General features: G+C 42.6%; 2 protein-coding genes across 2 annotated transcripts in view; one reads left to right on the top strand and one right to left on the bottom strand.

Moving 5' to 3' along the window:
* LOC119966918 (delta(14)-sterol reductase LBR-like) overlaps positions 1-8,736 on the top strand; it is an 81,762-nt gene extending 73,026 nt beyond the window's left edge. The window contains 9 exon segments of the mRNA XM_038798876.1: positions 704-829; positions 1,834-2,002; positions 2,112-2,192; positions 3,188-3,310; positions 6,093-6,125; positions 6,128-6,171; positions 6,174-6,210; positions 6,213-6,350; positions 8,702-8,736. Coding sequence (XP_038654804.1) covers positions 704-829; positions 1,834-2,002; positions 2,112-2,192; positions 3,188-3,310; positions 6,093-6,125; positions 6,128-6,171; positions 6,174-6,210; positions 6,213-6,350; positions 8,702-8,736 — 786 coding nt within the window.
* Positions 8,737-9,154: 418 nt separating this feature from the next.
* Positions 9,155-20,362, bottom strand: part of LOC119966917 (alanine--tRNA ligase, mitochondrial-like) — a 73,950-nt gene continuing 62,742 nt past the window's right edge. Inside the window, exon 8 of the mRNA XM_038798875.1 lies at positions 9,155-9,312. Coding sequence (XP_038654803.1) covers positions 9,155-9,312 — 158 coding nt within the window. The remainder of the gene's footprint in view (positions 9,313-20,362) is intronic.

The raw sequence follows: 20,362 nt of genomic DNA, 5'->3' as shown, positions 1-20,362 counted from the left end.
ACTGTGGCTACAGGAGCATATTAGATTTTGTGGCAAGTAACTCAATTTCTGACTCCCCAAAGCCTGTCCACCATCCACATGGCACTAGTCAGCAGTGTGATGGAATCCTCTCCACTTGCCTGGATGAGTGCAGCTCCAATGACACTGAAGAAGCTCAACACCATCCAGGACAAAGCAGCCCTGCTTGATTGGCACCCCTTCCATCACCTTTAACACCCACTCCACCACCGGAGTACAGTGCAGCAGTGTGTGCCGTCTACAATATGTGCATTGCAGCAAATCACCCAGGCTCCTTCGACAGCACCTTCCAAACCCACACTAACTAGCCGAACTAGGGCTGCAGATGCATGGGAACAACGCCAAATGGAAATTTCCCTCCAAGCCACACACTAGCCTATCCTGCTCATATATTGTCGTTCCTTCACTGTCGCTGGGTGAACTAACAGCAGTGTGCGTGTTTATACACCACGTGGCCTGCGGTAGTTCAAGAAGGTGGCTCATCACCACCTTGTTGAGGCAATTGGGGATGGGCCATAAATTCTGGTCTGAAAAGGATGCACTTTCCAATCCTGTAAAGTGTATATTCATTTCTGTCTCCTTAAAAAGTAAAAGATTTGTCTGACTGTCAGATGTCTGCATAACTACATTGTGATGGCTGTTGTCTTTAAGTATTTTCCCATGTCCTTTTTAAAAAATCTTGCAGGTTGTCATTAACTTGGGATTGTTGTTTGCTGAGATGGAAATGCAGCACCGTGATGTGCCCTCGTTGGCGATGATACTGGTGAACAGTTTTCAGCTTCTGTATGTGATGGATGCACTGTGGAACGAGGTATTTCCTGTCGATTTAATCCTATTAACTAAATTGCTGACTTAGCGCTGCCCCTTTGTAGCAGTCAGCAACAATAGCCTCAGTGTCTCTGGATTGGCCTTGTTCAGGTAATGTGGGCATTGATGGCTGGCCCAGCATTTATTGGCCATCCCTAATTGCCCTTGAACTGAGTAGTTTGCTGGGCCATTTCTTAGAACACTTAAAAGTCAACCACAATTGCTGTGATCTGGAGTCACATATAGGCCAGACAAAGACAGCCAGACTTCTACTTTCTGATCATTGTCCCAACCATCTTGCGTGGACACTGCTAGAACAGAATCAGACTCCATTCTGAAGCCTGCTTATTGCTGATGTTTGCTGTTGGGCTTACATGTGAATATTGGTTCTAGGACCAAGGTACCCAAGACTAACTGGCAGTCCTGGGTCATGGTTCAAGAAGAAGTCAATTCAGAAGTTGTGAACTGTTTGGTAGAGTAAAGAGCTTGATGCGGAAGGTAAAAGAATAATGCACATAGGGATCATGCAAAGTGTTCCTCTGACAGCTCAGTTGGTTAAGTTTTTAAACCGTATGAATTGAAGGTTCCCAAATTAATTCCCTGATTATTCCTATTTGCTAGTTGCAGCAATGAGAAAGGTTTCTATTCCCCTTAATGCCTTGGGTTATGGAGGGATAAATCATACAGTATACCCCATCCTGCTAGCTATCTCTCAACTCCTGTTAATTGCACTTGTGTGGACGTTGGGTGAAGACAGGACCTTGCTCTGCTGTAATTCTGAGTCGGCTAGTCTGCCAGCACTTGCTGCAAATTCAAAGCATGAATGGCTGCCAGGGCCGGGTATCTTTCCAACTATCTCAGGAAGGAACTAGAACTCGATTGGAGAATGTAGGTGATAAATGATGAGTAATGTTCATTTTTTTCACTTGGTGCTCTCCAGATGCAGGTTTGAATCTTCAGAGTTTAGTTTCCTGTTCTCACTTTATTCTTCTTGATTTTTGAACACAGGAGGCAATTCTGACCACCATGGATATTGTGCATGATGGATTTGGATACATGCTAGCATTTGGAGATCTGGTCTGGGTACCATTCGTGTACAGCCTGCAGGCTTTCTATCTGGTTAATCACCCGAATGAACTGACCTGGCCAGTAGCTCTGACCATCATTGCTCTCAACAGTAAGAGAATTTAGAGAACTTTTCCCTTTAATGACTATATTCCGATTGCAGTGCTACACGTTCCAACTGTCACACTTTGCATGATTCGCAATGTTTGTTTATGTTGCAGCTGTTGGTTACATCATATTCCGGGGAGCCAACTCACAAAAGAACGCTTTCAGAAGGAATCCTCATGACCCCAAACTGGCACGTAAGTACCAGACTCTCATTCCCCTTAATGCACACCACAAACCACACAGAATAAGATGTGTGTTTGAGGAAGCTGGGCAGATAATTCCTTCAATATAGGTTGAAGTAAATGAATGGATTGATTATTTGTGACAGAAAAATATTGTATTCTTTAATAGTTTTATAAACTCTTTCTACCAAATATGCAGCATAACTGAAGCATTATTCAACTTTCAGAGTATTTCTGAGTGAGATTTCCCATGGGTAGTTCTGTACACCTCATTGAACGGCACGGCAGCACAGTGGTTCGCACAGTTCCTTCACAGCTCCAGGGTCTCAGGTCGCTTCCTGGTTTGGGTCACTGTCTGTGCAGAGTCTGCACGTTCTCCCTATGTCTGCGTGGATTTCATCCAGGTGCTGGTGGTTTCCAGTCCAAAGACGTGCGGGTTAGGTGGATTGGCCATGCTAAATTGCCCTTGGTGTCCAAAAAAAAAGGTTAGGTGGGGTTACTGGGTTACGAGGATAGAGTGGAGGTGTGGGCTTTCCTAGGCCGGTGCAGACTTGATGGGCCAAATGGCTTCCTTCAGCACTGTAAATTCTATGAAATCTACAGCTTTTATGAATTTCTTGCTTTAAAGCCCCCTCATTTCTATAGCGACAGAAATACTCTGAAAGTAAACTACAATCAGCTCCAGCAGTTAGTTACAAAACCACTTATGAGGCACTTGAATGCCATGTAGCTGACTGACCCAGTCAGCAAGCAGCAAGTAATTTCCAGGACCTCTGGTGCTAGTACTGTTATCCAAACAGCGGTTCTCCTTGCCTATCACCCAGCATCAACTGAAGCAAAGTACCGTTACTCAGTGGGAGCTACTAATGTGAAGCTGCATGCTTTACCTTTCGATAAACTGTTTGTAATTGTATTCTACACTCTGAAAATTGTCAGATCTATGGTATAACATAGTCCAGTATGGTTACAAATGGGTCCAGTTACAAATGATGTTTTTCTTTCTGCAGATTTAAAAACGATTCCCACAGCAACAGGAAGGAGTTTGATTGTTTCTGGGTGGTGGGGATTTGTCCGACACCCAAACTACCTGGGTGACCTCATCATGGCTTTGGCTTGGTCACTGCCCTGTGGTAAGTAGGAAATTGTCCAATCGTATTGATCAACCAAAGGGAGAGGTTGATCACCCCAATTGGCCTTTCTCTTCCTAAAATTGCTCAGTCCCTGGTTAGGAATGGAACAGAATGTTTCAAGATCAGCTAAGTAGAATTCCAGACACTTTATGAAACATGTTAGTCGTTCAGATGCCGTAACATATGCAGAGCAACTTGTTAAAAAATGGTAATGTTGATCATAAAGGTGGATGGAGCTTCATTCATTTGAAAAGGAGAAGAGGTAGAAACATTGGAGGATCTTTGTCCAGAGGATTATACACAGAGGGACAGTGCAAAAATCAGTCTTGCTGTCAACTGGTGCACTGTGGACAAAGGTTAAAAATCCCAATGGAGAATGGGAAGAGAAAGGAAAGATTACATATGGTCCCTGTTTGTACTTGGATGGTGCAGGGTGATGAGACACTGGCCTCTTTATGCTCCCTGATAATTTGGAAAATAGAGAGCTGGCTGCTCTATACTGCAATTCTGTTTTGTACAATGTGAAGTTAGCTACGACAGTCCTGCTGTTCGGTAACCTTTGCATTAAGGATTTCTGATGGAAAATGATGCATGATTCCATTTATTTCTAATAATTTCTATCTTGTCACTTTCTCTCTGGGCACTTGTGAATAGATGATAACTGTCACTGGGTCAAAATCCTGGGACTCACTCCCTAACAGCACAGTGGGTGTACCTACACCTCTGGGACTGCAACGCTTCAAGAAGGCAACTCACCACCACCTTCTCGAGGACAATTGGGGATGGGCAATAAATGCTGGCCTAGCCAGCGACATCCATGAAATAATTTTTTTTTAAGTGTCCCAGCATTATTCAACCTGATGTTTGGAACATGGAGAACTGACTGACAGCAGTTGCTACATACTGCCGTTTTGCTTTATCCATCACTAAATTCTCTCAAACCATTTGGCAGACGTTTCACATTTTGGGCTGGGAGGGGCCCTTGTGCTGAGGATTTATGATTCGACGTTCAACTTTGATAACTTGCAGCACTGGGCGGCACAGTGGTTAGCACTGTTGCTTCACAGCATCGGGGTCCCAGGTTCGATTCCCGGCTTGGGTCACTGTCTGTGCAGAGTCTGTACATTCTCCCCGTGTCTGCGTGGGTTTCCTCCGGGTGCTCCGGTTTCCTCCCACAAGTCCTGAAAGACGTGCTTGTTAGGTAATTTGGACATTTTAAATTCTCCCTGTGTGTACCTGAACAGGTGCCGGAATGTGGCGACTAGGGGCTTTTCACAGTAACTTCATTGCAGTGTTAATGTAAGCCTACTTGTGACAATAATAAAGATTATTTTGTTAAATTTAAGGAAACCTCTGAACTGGGTGTGATCGTTGCAGTTGTTGGTTGTTCATCTAAAGTCACAGGGATTTTAATTGTTCTAGATGAATTTGGTGCACACAGTCAAATCAGGCCAAGCCTCTACAAAATTGAAAGATTTGGACTCTAAATATGGAATACGACTAACATCTAAATCACTTCAGTAAGGGTAGTGGGGAAGTCCTACGTGCTGCTTGTTTCTGTATCAGTTCTATTTAAGGAATGAGCAAAGGAGGAGGGTGGGGATTTCTGAATCTGAAGCACCAGGACACTTGGAAGATTTGGCATACATCGGGCTTGCTGGGTGTGGAGTAGATGAGACGGGGAGAAGAGCAGATTTTAAGAAGAGGGTGTAGAAAGGAGGCCAGGTAGGGTGTAGGCGCTGAGTGAGTGAAATGCTTGTCTACAATACAACACTCGCGCAGAAGCAAGCTATTTAATATGGGAATTTGATTTGATTTATTATTGTCACATGTATTAGTATACAGTAAAAAGTATTGTTTCTTGCATGGTGTACAAACAATGCATACCGTACATAAGGAAGCCATGATGTGGAGGTGCCGGCGTTGGACTGGGGTGAGTTACCGTTACCGTACGTAAGGAAGGAAAGAGAGACTGCAGAATATAATGTTACAGTTATAGCAAAGTGCAGAGAAAAGATCAACTTACTACGAGGTAGGTCCATTCAAAAGTCTGATGGCAGTAGGGAAGAAGAAGAAGCTGTTCTTGAGTTGGTTGGTTGGTACGTGACCTCAAATTTTGGTATCTTTTTCCTGACGGAAGGAGGTGGAAGAGAGTATGTCCGGGGTGCGTGGGTCCTTAATTATGCTGGCTGCCTTTCTGAGGCAGCGGGAATTATAGATAGTCAATGGATGGGAGGCTGGTTTGCGTGATAGATTGGGCTACATTCACGACCTTTTGTAGTTTCCTGCGGTCTTGGGCAGAGCAGGAGCTATACCAAGCTGTGATACAACCAGAAAGAATGCTTTCCATGGAGCATCTGTAGAGGTTGGTGAGGGTCGTAACTGATATGCTCAATTTCTTCAGTCTTCTGAGAAGGTAGAGTCATTGGTGGGCTTTCTTAACTATAGTGTCGGCATGGGGGGACCAGGACAGGCTGTTGGTGATCTGTACACCTAAAAACTTGAAGCTCTCTACCCTTTCTATTTCGTTCCCATTGATGTAGACAGGACATGTTCTCCACTACACTTCCTGAAGTCGATGACAATCTCCTTCGTTTTGTTGACATTGAGGGAGAGATTGTTGTTGTCGCACCAGTTCACCAGATTCTCTATCTCATTCCTACACTCTGTCTCGTCATTGTTTGAAATCCGACCCACTACGGGATCTAAGAAGCTGTAACAGGTCTGAACCTTGTAAAACTCTGTTTAAATAAACCCCTGCCATTTCTTGCTCTTTCCACAGGGTTCAATCACATCATTCCATATTTACCTAATTTACCTTCACTTGTCTGCTCGTTCATCGTGAGGCCAGGGATGAAACATTCAGTGCAGGAAGAAATACGGTGTGGCTGGGAACAAGTATGCAAGCAGGTCCGCTACCGAATCTTTCCCTACATCTACGTAGGAGAGCAAGTGTGTTTCCACTCCACCCATGAGAAAATACGAGATGAAGGTTGCTATATTAAATCAATAAAAATCATGGGGCTTGCTGTTTTAAAAAGTATGTATTTTTTGCTTCATACTCTGTCCCTGCCTTTTAAAAACAATTTAATTCAATTCAGTTTAAAATTAGCCACATTTGTAGCAGAACAATAACCTTCCTGTGGGTAGAAGACCAGGCAGATCCTATTACCAATTTGAAACCTGTGTTGTGCTTTTAGAATAAATTGGACAGGAGAGTCTGAGGGACAACATATTTTGTGCTGGTGTTACTGTTTGACTCCTGCAAAGACTGAGCTATAAACATGGTTTGTATATTAGTCACTTTACAGAAGGATTCACTTATCTCAGGTATTCAGAAATTGGGGTGGATTGTATTGTGAAACTTGTGTTTATCATGACCTATGTTTTTAAGATGGTCATAAAATCATTGATTGATGTTCCTCGTGGCACTTTACAGCACCTCTTGCTTTCAAATATCAACTGTTTGAAAATAAAATGAATTTTTGTTAAGTTTTTTTGTTTCTCCCTATATAATTAATCAAAGTCCGATCCTGCATGATGCCATGGTTATGGGCTAATGATAGCCGTATTCCCTCTAACCTATTTTTAAAAAAAATACTATAATGGCATTTATCCCAATAATTGTCATTTCTCAACTTTTTATCATTTGTTTTGGATAATTTGGCCAGTTACTTGAGCTGGTAATTTTAATTTAAAGCTTTGTAATTCATTTGCTATGTTATTTTTTTGTATCGATCAGAACAGGGAACTAAAGAGCTATGATCTAACTGGCTGTACTTGACTGTATCACCAGACTCTTTCTTACCTCCCATCTCCTTCTTCCCCTTTAAATAATAATTAAATCAGACCTCCACTGGGATATAGAGTAATTGTGGAATCTGCCTGGTATTATCTCTAACCTTAAAGCTCTGTCGCATAAAGCTTATTTTAAAGAAGAACTTCTGGATTGGAATTTTGTGTTGTACTGGAGGGTTTACATTCTGGGTATTACAATACTTTCTTTTGCTAATGCAGTGTTTGGCGAGACTGTGGGTGACACCTTTCAAGCTCCACAATTCTCTGGTTTGAATTGTGTTGCTGTTTTGCACAAGTGACATAACCTGAGGAATGTATAGAGCAAGGCTTGCGATAGATATATCCTCACACAGACTCGCTCACAGAAGACCTTTTTAAATTAAGACTAATTGTGCTCTCGGTATTGTCAATATTTTAAAATAAAGTCTTCAGTGCTTTTAATGAGGTAGTGGTTGTTAACCTGTTAGCTTTTCAGTGCTGGAAGCCCGAGGATAGGCTAATTCTTCACCATCACCAGAAAAGTGTTTATTTTCTCCCTAGCTTCACTCTTCCTTTTCCAAGAGCGAGTGAGTGGTTACAGCCACAAGATTGATTCTGCTGCTTCAGTCCTTGCTTTAGGAAATTGAGGTGTCAACAAGATGGACCATCCACTCTGGACCTTCAGTTTTCCAGAGGGATCTCATTAGGATGCAAAGGACTGATGTTTTATATCGGAAGAAGGTGTCTGATTGAAAAGCCATTAAATTGCCTGCTTCATTGGAGTGGGCTGTGTCTAGTGATAATAACTCTGACAACTGTATTTGAGAAAGGCTTGATATGCTAGACTACAGAGTGCATCTATATTAACTTCACTGTTTTGTGTAAGTTTCTAGTTCTAAAAAGGGTTACAGCTTTTCAATCTGGGCCCTATTGCCTGGCCTGTAGTCCACCAATTAGAAAGCTAGTCTTCCAAAATGAATTAGAAAGTGTTTTATTTTTTGGGATAACGTACTGAATAGGGGTGGCAGTAATTCAGAAAGTCACAGGGCCCCTTCCCAAAATTTGCCTCGAATACAGGCACTTATTTTGTACATTTGATGCTAGTTATCCAGTCTTTGACTGTGAACCAGTGATATAAAACCTATTGCAGTGTATCCTGTCCTTGTTTGGAGTCTACTGCCTCCTGATTGCACTTTTCCACTGGGGCCAGTCTTAAAATGATGCTGATATCGGTGGCGCTTCTGAAGGGTTCTCCCTGCAATTAGCAGTAAATAGTCACATCAGGCAGATTGGATTGGACCTGTGTTCTTCTTTGAATGGAGCACGGATTTTATGCTCATACCAGTTCTGTATTAATAAATTGTTGGTGCAGAACTTGAATAAAAGCAGCCATCAATAAATCTAGGAAAACCACTGAATCTGTCACCCTGGCCTTAACCTGCATAAATTGGTGCATTATTTTACCAGACCACCAACAACACGGGCTACATTTCTCAAATTTTATTTTTTGATATAAACTCTGAATTGTTATCCTGAAAATCAAACTTTCAAATTTATAAATGTAGCTTTATTGATTAAAATATTTTGTATTATTTTATTTTGTATGTCTTACAGTATTTCAGATGGATTTCAATGTCCTTGATTTATAGTGTAACCCTTACTGTACTGTCAGTGTCCTTACTGTTATGGTGGCACTGTACAGATTTGTGGAAGGACAATTTCATTTTACATAAGTCTAAATGAGCCAATAAGTAGTCTGGTGCGCAGTAAATAGTTAAGAATCGGATTTTCCCTCTACCCAACTTCAAAGCAAATAGTTTCCCCAATCCCATCAAAGCTGGTCTCATCCCTGCACATTGTATAAAATGACATTGGAGTCTTATGCTGGTTAAGGCAGACCTCTGCCCTCTGATTTCTGTGCAACCTTTAAACCTCTACTGTAATTCTGGAGGAATCCATGACTTACCCTGAATCATCTGCCAGTCACACTACCCAGGTCACAGTAATAGCTCATCTGATCCTAGACCCAGCTTATCACTAACATAACAGTGATAAAATGCTGATATGTCAGATTGCAGCCTTTGTAGATTTGGTCATGTGTTGTCCTGAGCATTCATACTGAAAGAAGCCTGTGGCCCAGGTAGCAGGTTCTTCCTTACGGTACACAAGAATGTGTACAGATTGAATCTGGACACTCCCCATCAGATTTTCATCTGGTAGGATCCCTTCACGAATGTGAAAAATAATATGACATGTTATAGTTATAACAAATAGTCCCAGCTTGTGATGGAAACTCCAGCTGAAAGCCTGTTAACTTTCACTCAAAACATCGGAGCTGAGCTTTTGGGAATAAAAGTGCAGTGCCTAGTTAGTAATGTGTGTTTGAGACTTGAGGCACTGAGTGTAAATAGTATCTTTTAATGGGTAAATTGTTGGGGTGGGTAGGAGGGATTTTTTTTCTTGTGCTTGTTTTTATTGTAACTGCTTGTGTAACAATACCCAAGATTTTGTTATCACTTGTGAAAAAATGCATTGTACAAAAACAAAGTAAAACTACTTTTTATATTTTTTGGCTGAAATAAAGTTTCACAATACTTTCTGCATGTGTTTAATGGTATGTATCAAGCTATACAGATCAGAAAAGAGAATTTTATTTATTTAGTAACTTTCAGCCTTCATATTGGCTGCCAATTTGCACACAGCAAGGTTCCAAAAACCAAACTAACCCCATAAGGTGGAAAAGGTTTTACTCTGGTTTTTTTTAAAAATGTATAATTAACAGGGGTACAGAACAATTCTACATAGCTGATACTGTAAAAATTCGATTAAAACGAGGACTAAGGTGTTAAAGTCTGCTATCTTTCGCTACTGAGACTAGAGGGGGAAAGCATAGCTTTGCTTTACGCCCTACTCTTTTTCTACAAAATTTATTTATTCAAGTTTTCAACAGATTTTCAACAAGCACCCCCCCCCCCCCCCCCCCTTACAGAAAAAAGAAACAAAAACACAACCCACAATAATTATACATAGGATTCCCCAAAATACAATGAAAATGAAATGAAAATCGCTTATTGTCACGAGTAGGCTTCAATGAAGTTTACTGTGAAAAGCCCCTAGTCGCCACAATCCGGCGCCTGTCCGGGGAGGCTGGTACGGGAATCGAACCGTGCTGCTGGCCTGCTTGAAAAGCCAGCGATTAGCCCAGTGAGCCCATATAATAACAAGAACACAAATCGGGAAACCCCCCCCCCCCCCCCCCCCCCAGTTGCCGCCGCTGCTGACCTAACGCTCCACGAGAAAGTCTAGGAACGGTTGCCCCCGCCTGAAGAACCCCAGAACAGACCTTCTCACAGTCCCCCATTCTCTTGATCCCTGCCCTAAAATTGCCCTTAGTGTTGGGTGGGGTTACTGGGTTATAGGGATAGGGTGGAGGTGTTAACCTTGGGTAGGGTGCTCTTTCCAGGAGCCGGTGCAGACTCGATGGGCTGAATGGCCTCCTTCTGCACTGTAAATTCTATGATAAGGCAAACTTTATCTTCTCCAACTTGATGAACCCAGCCATGTCATTGATCCAAGCTTCTGCGCTAGGGAACCTCAGCTGATCTAAGAATCTACTCGACCTCACCCCTGTCATATGCGCTCTGTGAACAACTTTGAACTGTATCAGGCTGAACCTGGCACAAGAGGAGGAAGAATTAACCCTACTTAGGGCATCAGCCCACAGACCCACATCGATCTCATCCCCAAGCTCTTCCTCCCACTTGCCCTTCAGCTCCTCCACCGAGGCCTCTTGCAGCTCCTGGTAAATCGCCGAGACCTTGCCCTCTCCAACCCATACCCCTGAGATCACCCTGTCCTGAATACTGCGTGCTGGAAGCAGGGGGAATTCCCTCACCTGCATATACCTGAAAGCGTTTCCCCGGGGGCATCCCAAATGTCTCCTCCAGGGCCCCTAGGCTCGCAAACGCCCCGTCAATGAACAGGTCCCCCATTCTCTTGATCCCTGCCCGATGCTAGCTCAGAAACCCCCCATCCATCCTTCCCGGAACGACCCAATGGTTCTCTCGCATCAGGGACAAATTGAGGCTCCCATCTCGCCCCTGTGCTGCCTCCACTGCCCCCAGATCTTCAGAGTCGCCACCACCACCAGACTCGTGGTGTACCTTGTCGGCGGGAGCAGCAGCGGTGCCATCACCAGCGCCCTCAAACTCGTGACCACACAGGACGCCATCTCTAGCCTCTTCCACGCCGCCCCCTCTCCCTCTATTACCCACTTGCGAATCATCGCCACGTTGGCTGCCCAATAATAGCCACATAGGTGCGGCAACGCCAGCCCCCCGTCTGTCCCTGCTACGCTCCAAAAACAACCTCGGGGTCTTATTCGCCCACACGAATCCCATGATGCTCCTGCTTACCAGTTTGAAAAAGGTCTTGGGGATCAAAATGGGAAGGCACTGGAACACAGAGAAACCTCAGTTGACCGTCATTTTAATCAACTGCACCCTACCCGCTAGTGAGAGTGGCAACATATCCCATCTTTTAAAATCCTCCATCTGCTCCACCAGCCGTGTCAAATTGAGCTTATGCAGGGCCCCCCAACTCCTAGCTACCTGGATCCCCAGGTACCAAAAGCTCCTTTCCGCCCTCTTCAGCGGAAGCTCGTCTATCCCTGGTCCCCTGGATGCACCACAGAGAGTTCACTCTTCCGCACGTTGAGTTTATACCCCGAGAAGTCTCCAAACTCCCTAAGGATCCACATGACTTCCGCCATCCCCTCCACTGGGTCCGCAAGGTCATCGGCGTACAACGACACCCGATGTTCCTCCCCGCCCCCCCGAACCAGTTCCTGGACTCCCTCATGCCATGGCCAACGGTTCAATTGCCAGTGCAAACAATAAAGGGGATAAGGGACACCCCTGCCTCGTCCTCTGGTACAACTGAAAGTACTCCGACCTCAGCCGGTTCGTAGCCACGCTCACCACAGGGGCTTTGTATAGCAGCCTAACCCAACTTATGAACCCTTCCCCGAACCCAAACCTCCGTCGCACTTCCCAAAGATACTCCCACTCCACCCGATCGAAGGCCTTCTCCGCGTCCATAACCGCCACTACCTGCTTCCCCCTCCACCGAGGGCATCATAATCACATTGAGGAGCCTCTGCACATTAGTATTCAGCTGCCTACCCTTCATAAATCCCGTCTGGTCCTCATGAATTACCCCGGGACACAGTCCTCAATTCTTGTGGCCAAAACCTTTGCCAGCAACTTAGCTTCAACATTGAGGAGCGTGATCGTTCTATATGACCCACATTGCAATGGGTCCTTGTCCCGCTTCAAGATCAAAGAAATCAGCACCCTGGACATTGTCAGGGGCAGGGTCCCCTCCTCCCTCACCTCATTAAAAGTTCTCACTAGCCTTCCCCGCCTGCATGCTCCATAATCCTTTAACCAGCTCCTCCAGCCCAATCGGTGCCCCCAGCCCAACCACCTTCTCCTCCTCCACACTTGGGAACCTCAGCTGATCTAAGAACCGTCGCATCCCCTCCTCCCCCGCCGACCGGGGGCTCAGACCTATACAGATATCCTTAGAAGTCCCTAAATACCTTGTTTATTTTCACCGCACTCCGCACCGTGTTCCCCCCTTTATCCCTAACTCCACCAATCTCCCTCGCCGCCTCCCTCTTACAAAGCTGATGTGCCAGCATCCGACTCGCCTTCTCCCCACACTCATATGCCGCCCCTTGCGCTTTCCTCCACTGCGCCTCTGCTTTCCCCGTAGTCAGTAAGTCGAATTCCATCTGGAGGTTCCTTCGCTCCCTAAGTAGCCCCTCCTCGGGTGGGCCTCTGCATAGCTCCTATTCACCCTTAATATCTCCCCCACCAGTCTCTCCCTCTCCCTCCTCTCTCTCTTCCTATGGGCCTGTAATTAAAAATACAGAAAAATGTGTCATTTGAAACATGGAAGTCTGGCAATATCTGGTCTGAGAGGTGTTGCACGTTTTACTTGAGTGTATTACGCGTTTATTGGAGTGTATTAACACACCTCCGTTTAAAGGCGTGTGCTTAACACTACTACAGCTCTGTATGTAATTCTGCTCGGAGTCGCCAGGTGCCATATTTAGACACCTCACAAGTATATCAAGGTCGGGTTCAAAGTAATAAACTGTACACCGATTAGTAAGTTCAAACAATCGATATTTATTATAACAAATATAATAAATACACATGCATACGCTAAAGACTAATACTTATTTCTACTATTAAACGACTAAATACTTAACTAAGTAGGAACCAGCAAGGTCAGGGGACAAGGCCTTTTGTTCCTTTCTGGACTGCACCTTCTGTTCACTAATAGTCGGCAAGAGTATAAGCAATGCCTGGGTCACGTAGCGAGCGTTGTTTTGGCACTTACTGAACGATGGCTGATGCTCAACGGCCGGTGATGAAAGACAGGATCTGGAGGCTGGGGTCGGAGTCAGGATGCAACAGCCTAGGCCGGAGTCTGGAAGCAACAGCAGATCTGGGCCGGAGTCTGGGAGCAACAGCAGATCTGGGCCGGAGTCTGGGAGCAACAGACCGAATCATGTGCTTGACCTTTTTATAGGTCCGTGCCCCTTGGGGCGGGCTCTTTCACCTGCCAGGTATCGATTGGGCCTTCTCCCAATCGATATTTTCCAAACCCCCAATCTGAGGGTCGCTTCTCGGGTGGGGCGGTCTCTATGGTGCTTTGTGATGGATACTTATGGTGCCGTTTCTTCTGGGCGTCCACTCAAAGTATCCATTCAAACCCAAATGTTTCTATTGTGTGGGCCTAGATCTGGATCACCTCATTACTATGCAAATCGTTGTTGCCATTTACACCTTTAGCTGAGATTCTGCACCTGGCCATAAACTGGTTTCTGTACGTGCAGAATGCTAATTAGCCTTCTGCAAACTGCTTGTCCTTGCTAAGACTGTTTTCTCCCTGCAGCCTTAGCAGTTCTCCATTTTTGTAGCCCAGTGTCCATCTTAGGTGGCTACAGAGGATACAGGGAAAGATCCCACAAAAGGTTAATAGCAGCTGCAAAGAGCAGGATTATAAAATGCAGATTTTTTCTCACAAGCAGGTTTAGCAAACACACAGGATCCATGTAATAAGCTAAAACAATGGCTCACACCTTTATTGAAAGTAAATATCTTAGGAAGCATCTAGAAAAGCATGGATGAGAGTTTCAATTGAATTAAGTGACGAATGTTTAAAACAGGCAGGTCTTTCAAATTATAACCAAGTTAAATTTTAGCATACAGCTAAAAGCAAAGTTTCACACCTTCATTGAAATAAACTCTCTTAGTAAACAGCTGGAAAGGATGGATGATGCTCAGTCGAATTTGGTGTCAATTCTAAGTGTAAAATTCTCTTAACATCAAGTCAATTAAAAGAAAATTGGAGACGACCTGTCTACAAGAAACATAATTTAAAGTCAAAATCAAAGACAAAGTTATGAGCTGGGGACAATTGGAAAATTAAACGATTCGAAATCACAGAAATAAAAGTAACACCTATTGAAACCAAAGCATTTTTTTATCAGATCTGAGAGGAGACGTTATGCCCAAAATGAATAATTAGTTGTATTAAAATGTTTACATCAAAGATACTTTTTAACAATCAAAGTGAAACAAGCTCATTTACAATAAAGTCGTTAAAACTTAATAACTCTTCGAAAGAGAATATAAACCGGAAGAAAGGGGACAGCAGGCAGAGCCAGAGCCAGCTCTCACAGCTCGGTACATGGGAAGGATAGGACACAGCAACCGAGTTCACCAGCGAATACATCTCAAGGAGACCAGATTTTAAAGAAGATTGATTGTCAAGGTGGGCCTGAAGGTCCCTTCAACCAACAGGAAGTATCCAGAAACAAGATCTTTTCACCTTTCTGTAAAGAAAGTGTTTGCAGCTTTAAAAAAAAAAAATTATAACAAAATAACTTAAAAGTTTAAACCTGAAACAGTGGTTATTAGCCTACTTTACTTACTTAACAATGCAGGACCCAGGACATCGATGCTACTAAGTGGTAAGTAGGTAAAATTCTTCGGTGAAGGTATGGGTTATACCGGGGAATAACTTGAAAATATCGTTTGACCTGAATAGCACCCACCGAAGCCTGCATCGGAGTCAGGGAGTGAGAATCCCTGTTCACCATTTAGAATATCGACCCTTTTCTTGGTATGAAAATGAAATGAAAAATGAAATGAAAATCGCTTATTGTCACGAGTAGGCTTCAAATGAAGTTACTGTGAAAAGCCCCTAGTCGCCACATTCCGGCACCTGTTCAGGGAGGCTGGTACGGGAATAGGGGGAATTCTAAGAATAGTGGTGAGTTTTAACTTCATGGCACCCAACGTGGGGCCTAGAATATTAGAAGTTTCTAGGTGAAGCGAGCCTAGAATATTAGAAGTTTCTAGTTAATCAGAGTAGGGGCTAGCATATTAGAAGTTTCTAGTTCCCAAGAAACGGTTGGAATATTAGAAGTTTCTAGTCTATGTGTGAGTCAAACTTTACCTGCCGAGTTTAGTTTGGAAAGTCATGTGTGATTGACTTTTGTAAGGATATTCTGTGGATCGAGGGGACTGAAGCTCAGGTTGGGTGTGAAAATCAGCAGAGTAGGAGATACTGACCCTGAGTGAAAGTCTGCAAGACATTTTGGTGACAGCACTAAAAATCTTGCATCCATTACTGGTAAAAGGAGGCCAAAGAATAAATCATCCTCAGAGTAAGGCAGATTGTGCGGAAATTTTCTGGAAAATAGGGACGCCTAGAATCTTCAGAGACCAATAACCAATCGACCCTTAACTAAAACAGGAAGATAGTGCCTTGGATGGGGCCCAGAAAGGGTACTTATCCTTAATTTCAGAGTGCACCTGAAAGGGACAACCAGGAACAGAACTTGAATTCTGAAAAATGGCAATGAGAATAATCCTCTTGCTCTGAAACACGGTCAAGAGAATTGAAACAATTAAACAAGAGTGGAAAAGCTTAACAGAGGCAAAAAAACTCCCGCAGAAGTGAAACTTATCAGCATGGAGGGGTCTCAATTTTTGTTAAGAGTAACCAAAACCCTACAGATTAGAGGTCCAAGATCTCAGTGGATAAATGTGAGTGTGTGTTTAATAAGGATTTGTGAAATCCTACAGAGTAGAGATCCAAGATCTGAGTGGATGAATTAGTGTGCATGTCTAATAAGGAATTGTAAATTTCCTTTAATGTTTGTATTTTAAAAAAATGTTGTGTTTTATGAAACCGTGTTTCACATAAATTGGAAAGTTATAAATGGCAGGTAGAAATGTGATCAGTATTATAGGATAGTAAATCAGTATGTTCAGAACTAAATTGGTCTCAGAATAAACAGATACAGAAGTTTTAACTCGGCAGCAGTCAGCTGCTTGCAGACTTTGAAACTGCTGCATTGAAATTGACACTGCATGGCTCTGCAGGGTCCTAGTGCCCAACGATCAGAGAAGTCACTAGCAGAAATAATGATGTTTAGAATGTTAAATACATTGAAGAAGGAGCTTTAGAGAATAAAGATATTGCACCAGAAGTTAGATTAGGAGAATTAATTGCAGTATCAGGAAATGAGAATCTGATTGCAGGAAAAGATTTAATACAAATTTATGCAGAAAAATTAAGATATTAAAACCAATTGATAATGCAGGGGAAGTTTGGGTGAAGCTACCAACTAAAACTGCAGGAAAAATACTCCGTGAAGCTGTAAAATGTAAAGACAAGGTTATTCAGATTCTGGGTACACATACAGTTGAATTAGAGAAGCATGGTGACTGGAGCAAAATAAATTGTATCACAATTAAAACACATGGCCCAATTGGTGGGAAGACGGTGAATTAAAACCTGTTAGCAGCATTGTTTGGACAGATGATGAAGTTAAAATGTCATGTTTAGATCTTACTTTCATAAAAATCCGGTCGTAATCAAAAAAAGTAATTAAAGTAAATGCAGTAGCAATATCAGGAATGTATCAGGGTAAGGTTTTGACCAGATTGGATCACTGGGTGAGCAAAAGAGGAGGATTTTGAGATTCTTTGCATCTCACTCAGGGGTGCAATGACAGAAGGAGGAGGCTTAACAGGCCTTAATTGTATGATGTACATCAATGATAAGGAAAATAAACCAGTTCAAAAAGAAATGGTGGCAAAAGAAATCCGGAAGTCCTGGAGAGGGCACTTCTGGGATAATCCAAATGAAAATAGAAAGTACAAATTAAAGATTAGGGCCCTCTCCACCCTTGATCTGTTCATTTGATTTTTCAGATGAAAAAAATAAATAACAAACCAGTTTACAAGAAGGAAGAGAACTACACGCCAGAGAAGAATCTTTTAGACAGGATTGGGGGAAACTAATGATACAATTGGCTACATATTTGAGGGAATTAAATGACAGAACCCGGAGGACAATTTTACGGGTTAGAAACAAATCAAAATATCAAATTATTACTGAACAGTGAAACCTCCGGTCAGACATCTAACTGGACATTAGCTGATGGATGATCTGTGGTCTCCACGGGGTATGTACTACACGGTGGAGTTATTAAGGGTCTCAGCAGACAGCAGCGACTGACGAGGAACCCCAACATGATAAATGACAATCGTTTAAGAATTTTTGTAGCTTGATGCCATGGTGGGAAAATTGTTACCAATGCAGCAAACAATATTGCATTGAAGAGCTGTAATCGTTATTAAAGAAAGAAATGTCATGTAAATTGGTAGGGACTGCTATATATATGATAAGGGGGGTATGTGTGCCGTTAAAGAACTTGATCCGCATTTCTAAACTGTGTGAATGTTTTAATAGAGGTGGAATAGTGGTAGTTTAGTGTGTTTTCTTGATTTATCTACATAGAACATTACAAATAATATTGATGTTGTTTATATGCCATATTTAGTATGTAATGATTATTGGTCCCAAAGCCACGAAGGGATGTTTCAATATTGTACCTTATTTCTAGTATTTAAATTACAGTTGCAAATATGTAAAGTTGTAACACACAGTCTATTTGTGTGGTTAGGTAATGAGTAATATGTTAAGATAAGACTTAATTTTTTTACTGTGTATTTAATAGGGAGAATTTATTTGGAAAAGTGACAGTTCAATGTGGTTTTGCAAATGCTGTAATGGAAAATATACACTTTCATGTTGTAAGGGAAATGATGACAGACGAAAGGGATTTGAAGGAAATTTGTCAGAAAGATATTCTCTCATGGCAGACATACATGACAATGTTAGACATTAATGTGGAAGTTAGGAATACAAGCAGGATCAATTGAACCTTTTAAATTAATGAAGCAAGGGGATCAGTGGGTGGTACATGATATCATAATTTGCCATTCCAATCAGAAATGGAAAGCAATTTGGATGACGGAAAAATGGGACACGTAACAGCCAGTGATGGACAAAAGACCTTTGTGGTTACTGATGAACTGAGTTGTGTGCTGTTTCTAAGGGACATGAGGAAGCTTCTACGGTGCTGCTATCCCAAGGAAGTAAAATAATTGTGTTACCTTCCTGAGCGGCTATGGCTATGGTTCACGGTAATTGGACTGGAACGGGGAAAAAAAAACTCTTATCGACACTGGTCTGAGATATGGATACATTTACGAGTTGATTTTGGTGCACAATTTAAAATTCCAACACATGCATACAAATGACAAAGATCGGGGATATATGTTAGCTAGTACAATTGGATGGGGAGGACAATTGACCAAATGATATAGTTATGTTTCAAAAGTCAAGACGGTGTGTAATTCAAAATACAGAAAAATGTGTCATTTGAAACATGGAAGTCTGGCAATATCTGGTCTGAGAGGATACAGGGAAAGATCCCACAAAAGGTTAATAGTAGCTGCAAAGAGCAGGATTATAACATGCAGATTCTTGCTCACAAGCAGGTTTAGCAAACACACAGGTTTCATGTAATAAGCTAAAACAATGGCTCACACCTTCATGGAATGTAACTATCTCAGGAAGTATCTGGAAAAGCATGGATGAGAGTTTCAATTGAATTAAGTGACGAATGTTTAAAACAGGCAGGTCTTTCAAGTCATAACCAAGTTAAATTTTAGTATACAGCTAAAAGCAAAGTTTCACACCTTAATTGAAATAAACTCTCTTAGTAAACAGCTGGAAAGGATGGATGATGCTCAGTCGAATTTGGTGTCAATTCTAAGTGTAAAATTCTCCTAACATCAAGTCAATTAAAAGAAAATTGGAGACGACCTGTCTACAAGAAACATAATTTAAAGTCAAAATCAAAGACAAAGTTATGAGCTGGGGACAATTGGAAAATTAAACGATTCAAAATCACAGAAATAAAAGTAACACCTATTGAAACCAAAGCATTTTTTAATCAGATCTGAGAGGAGACGATATGCCCAAAATGAATAATTAGTTGTATTAAAATGTTTACATCAAAGATACTTTTTAACAATCAAAGTGAAACAAGCTCATTTACAATAAAGTTGTTAAAACTTAATAACTCTTCGAAAGAGAATATAAACCGGAAGAAAGGGGACAGCAGGCAGAGCCAGAGCCAGCTCTCACAGCTCGGTACATGGGAAGGATAGGACACAGCAACCGAGTTCACCAGCGAATACATCTCAAGGAGACCAGATTTTAAAGAAGATTGATTGTCAAGGTGGGCCTGAAGGTCCCTTCAACCAACAGGAAGGATCCAGAAGCAAGATCTTTTTACCTTTCTGTTAAGAAAGTGTTTGCAGCTTTTAAAAGAAAAAAATATATAATAACAAAATAACTTACTTAACCTGAAAAAGTGTTTTTTTCCTAAAGTCTACTTTACTTACTTAGCAATGCAGGACCCAGGACATCGATTCTAAGAATAGTGGTGAGTTTTAACTTCAGGCCCTAATGGAAATTAGTTCCCCCCTAACCACCGCCTCCCAGATTACCCCCACATACACCTCCCCATTGTCATTGGCCTCCAAGTATCTTTCGATACACCCCCGAACACCACCTCATCCGCCAACAGTCCCACATCAAGACGCCAGAGCGGGCACTGGTCCCTCTCCTCCCCAAGATCCAGCTCCACCCAATGTGGGGCATGATCCGAGATGGCTGTGGCCGAATATTCCGTTCCCTCCACTTTCGGGATTAGCGTCCTACTCATGATGAAAAAATCTATCCGGGAGTAGGCTTTATGGACGTGGGGAAAAAAAGGAAAATTCTCTTGCCACCGGCCTGGCAAACCTCCACGGATCCACTCCCCCC

The sequence above is a fragment of the Scyliorhinus canicula genome, chromosome 6 (genome assembly GCF_902713615.1).
Source record: "Scyliorhinus canicula chromosome 6, sScyCan1.1, whole genome shotgun sequence".
Taxonomy (NCBI): domain Eukaryota; kingdom Metazoa; phylum Chordata; class Chondrichthyes; order Carcharhiniformes; family Scyliorhinidae; genus Scyliorhinus; species Scyliorhinus canicula.
The sequence above is the reverse complement of the archived record's forward strand: the minus strand, read 5'-3'. Positions and strand labels throughout refer to the sequence as shown.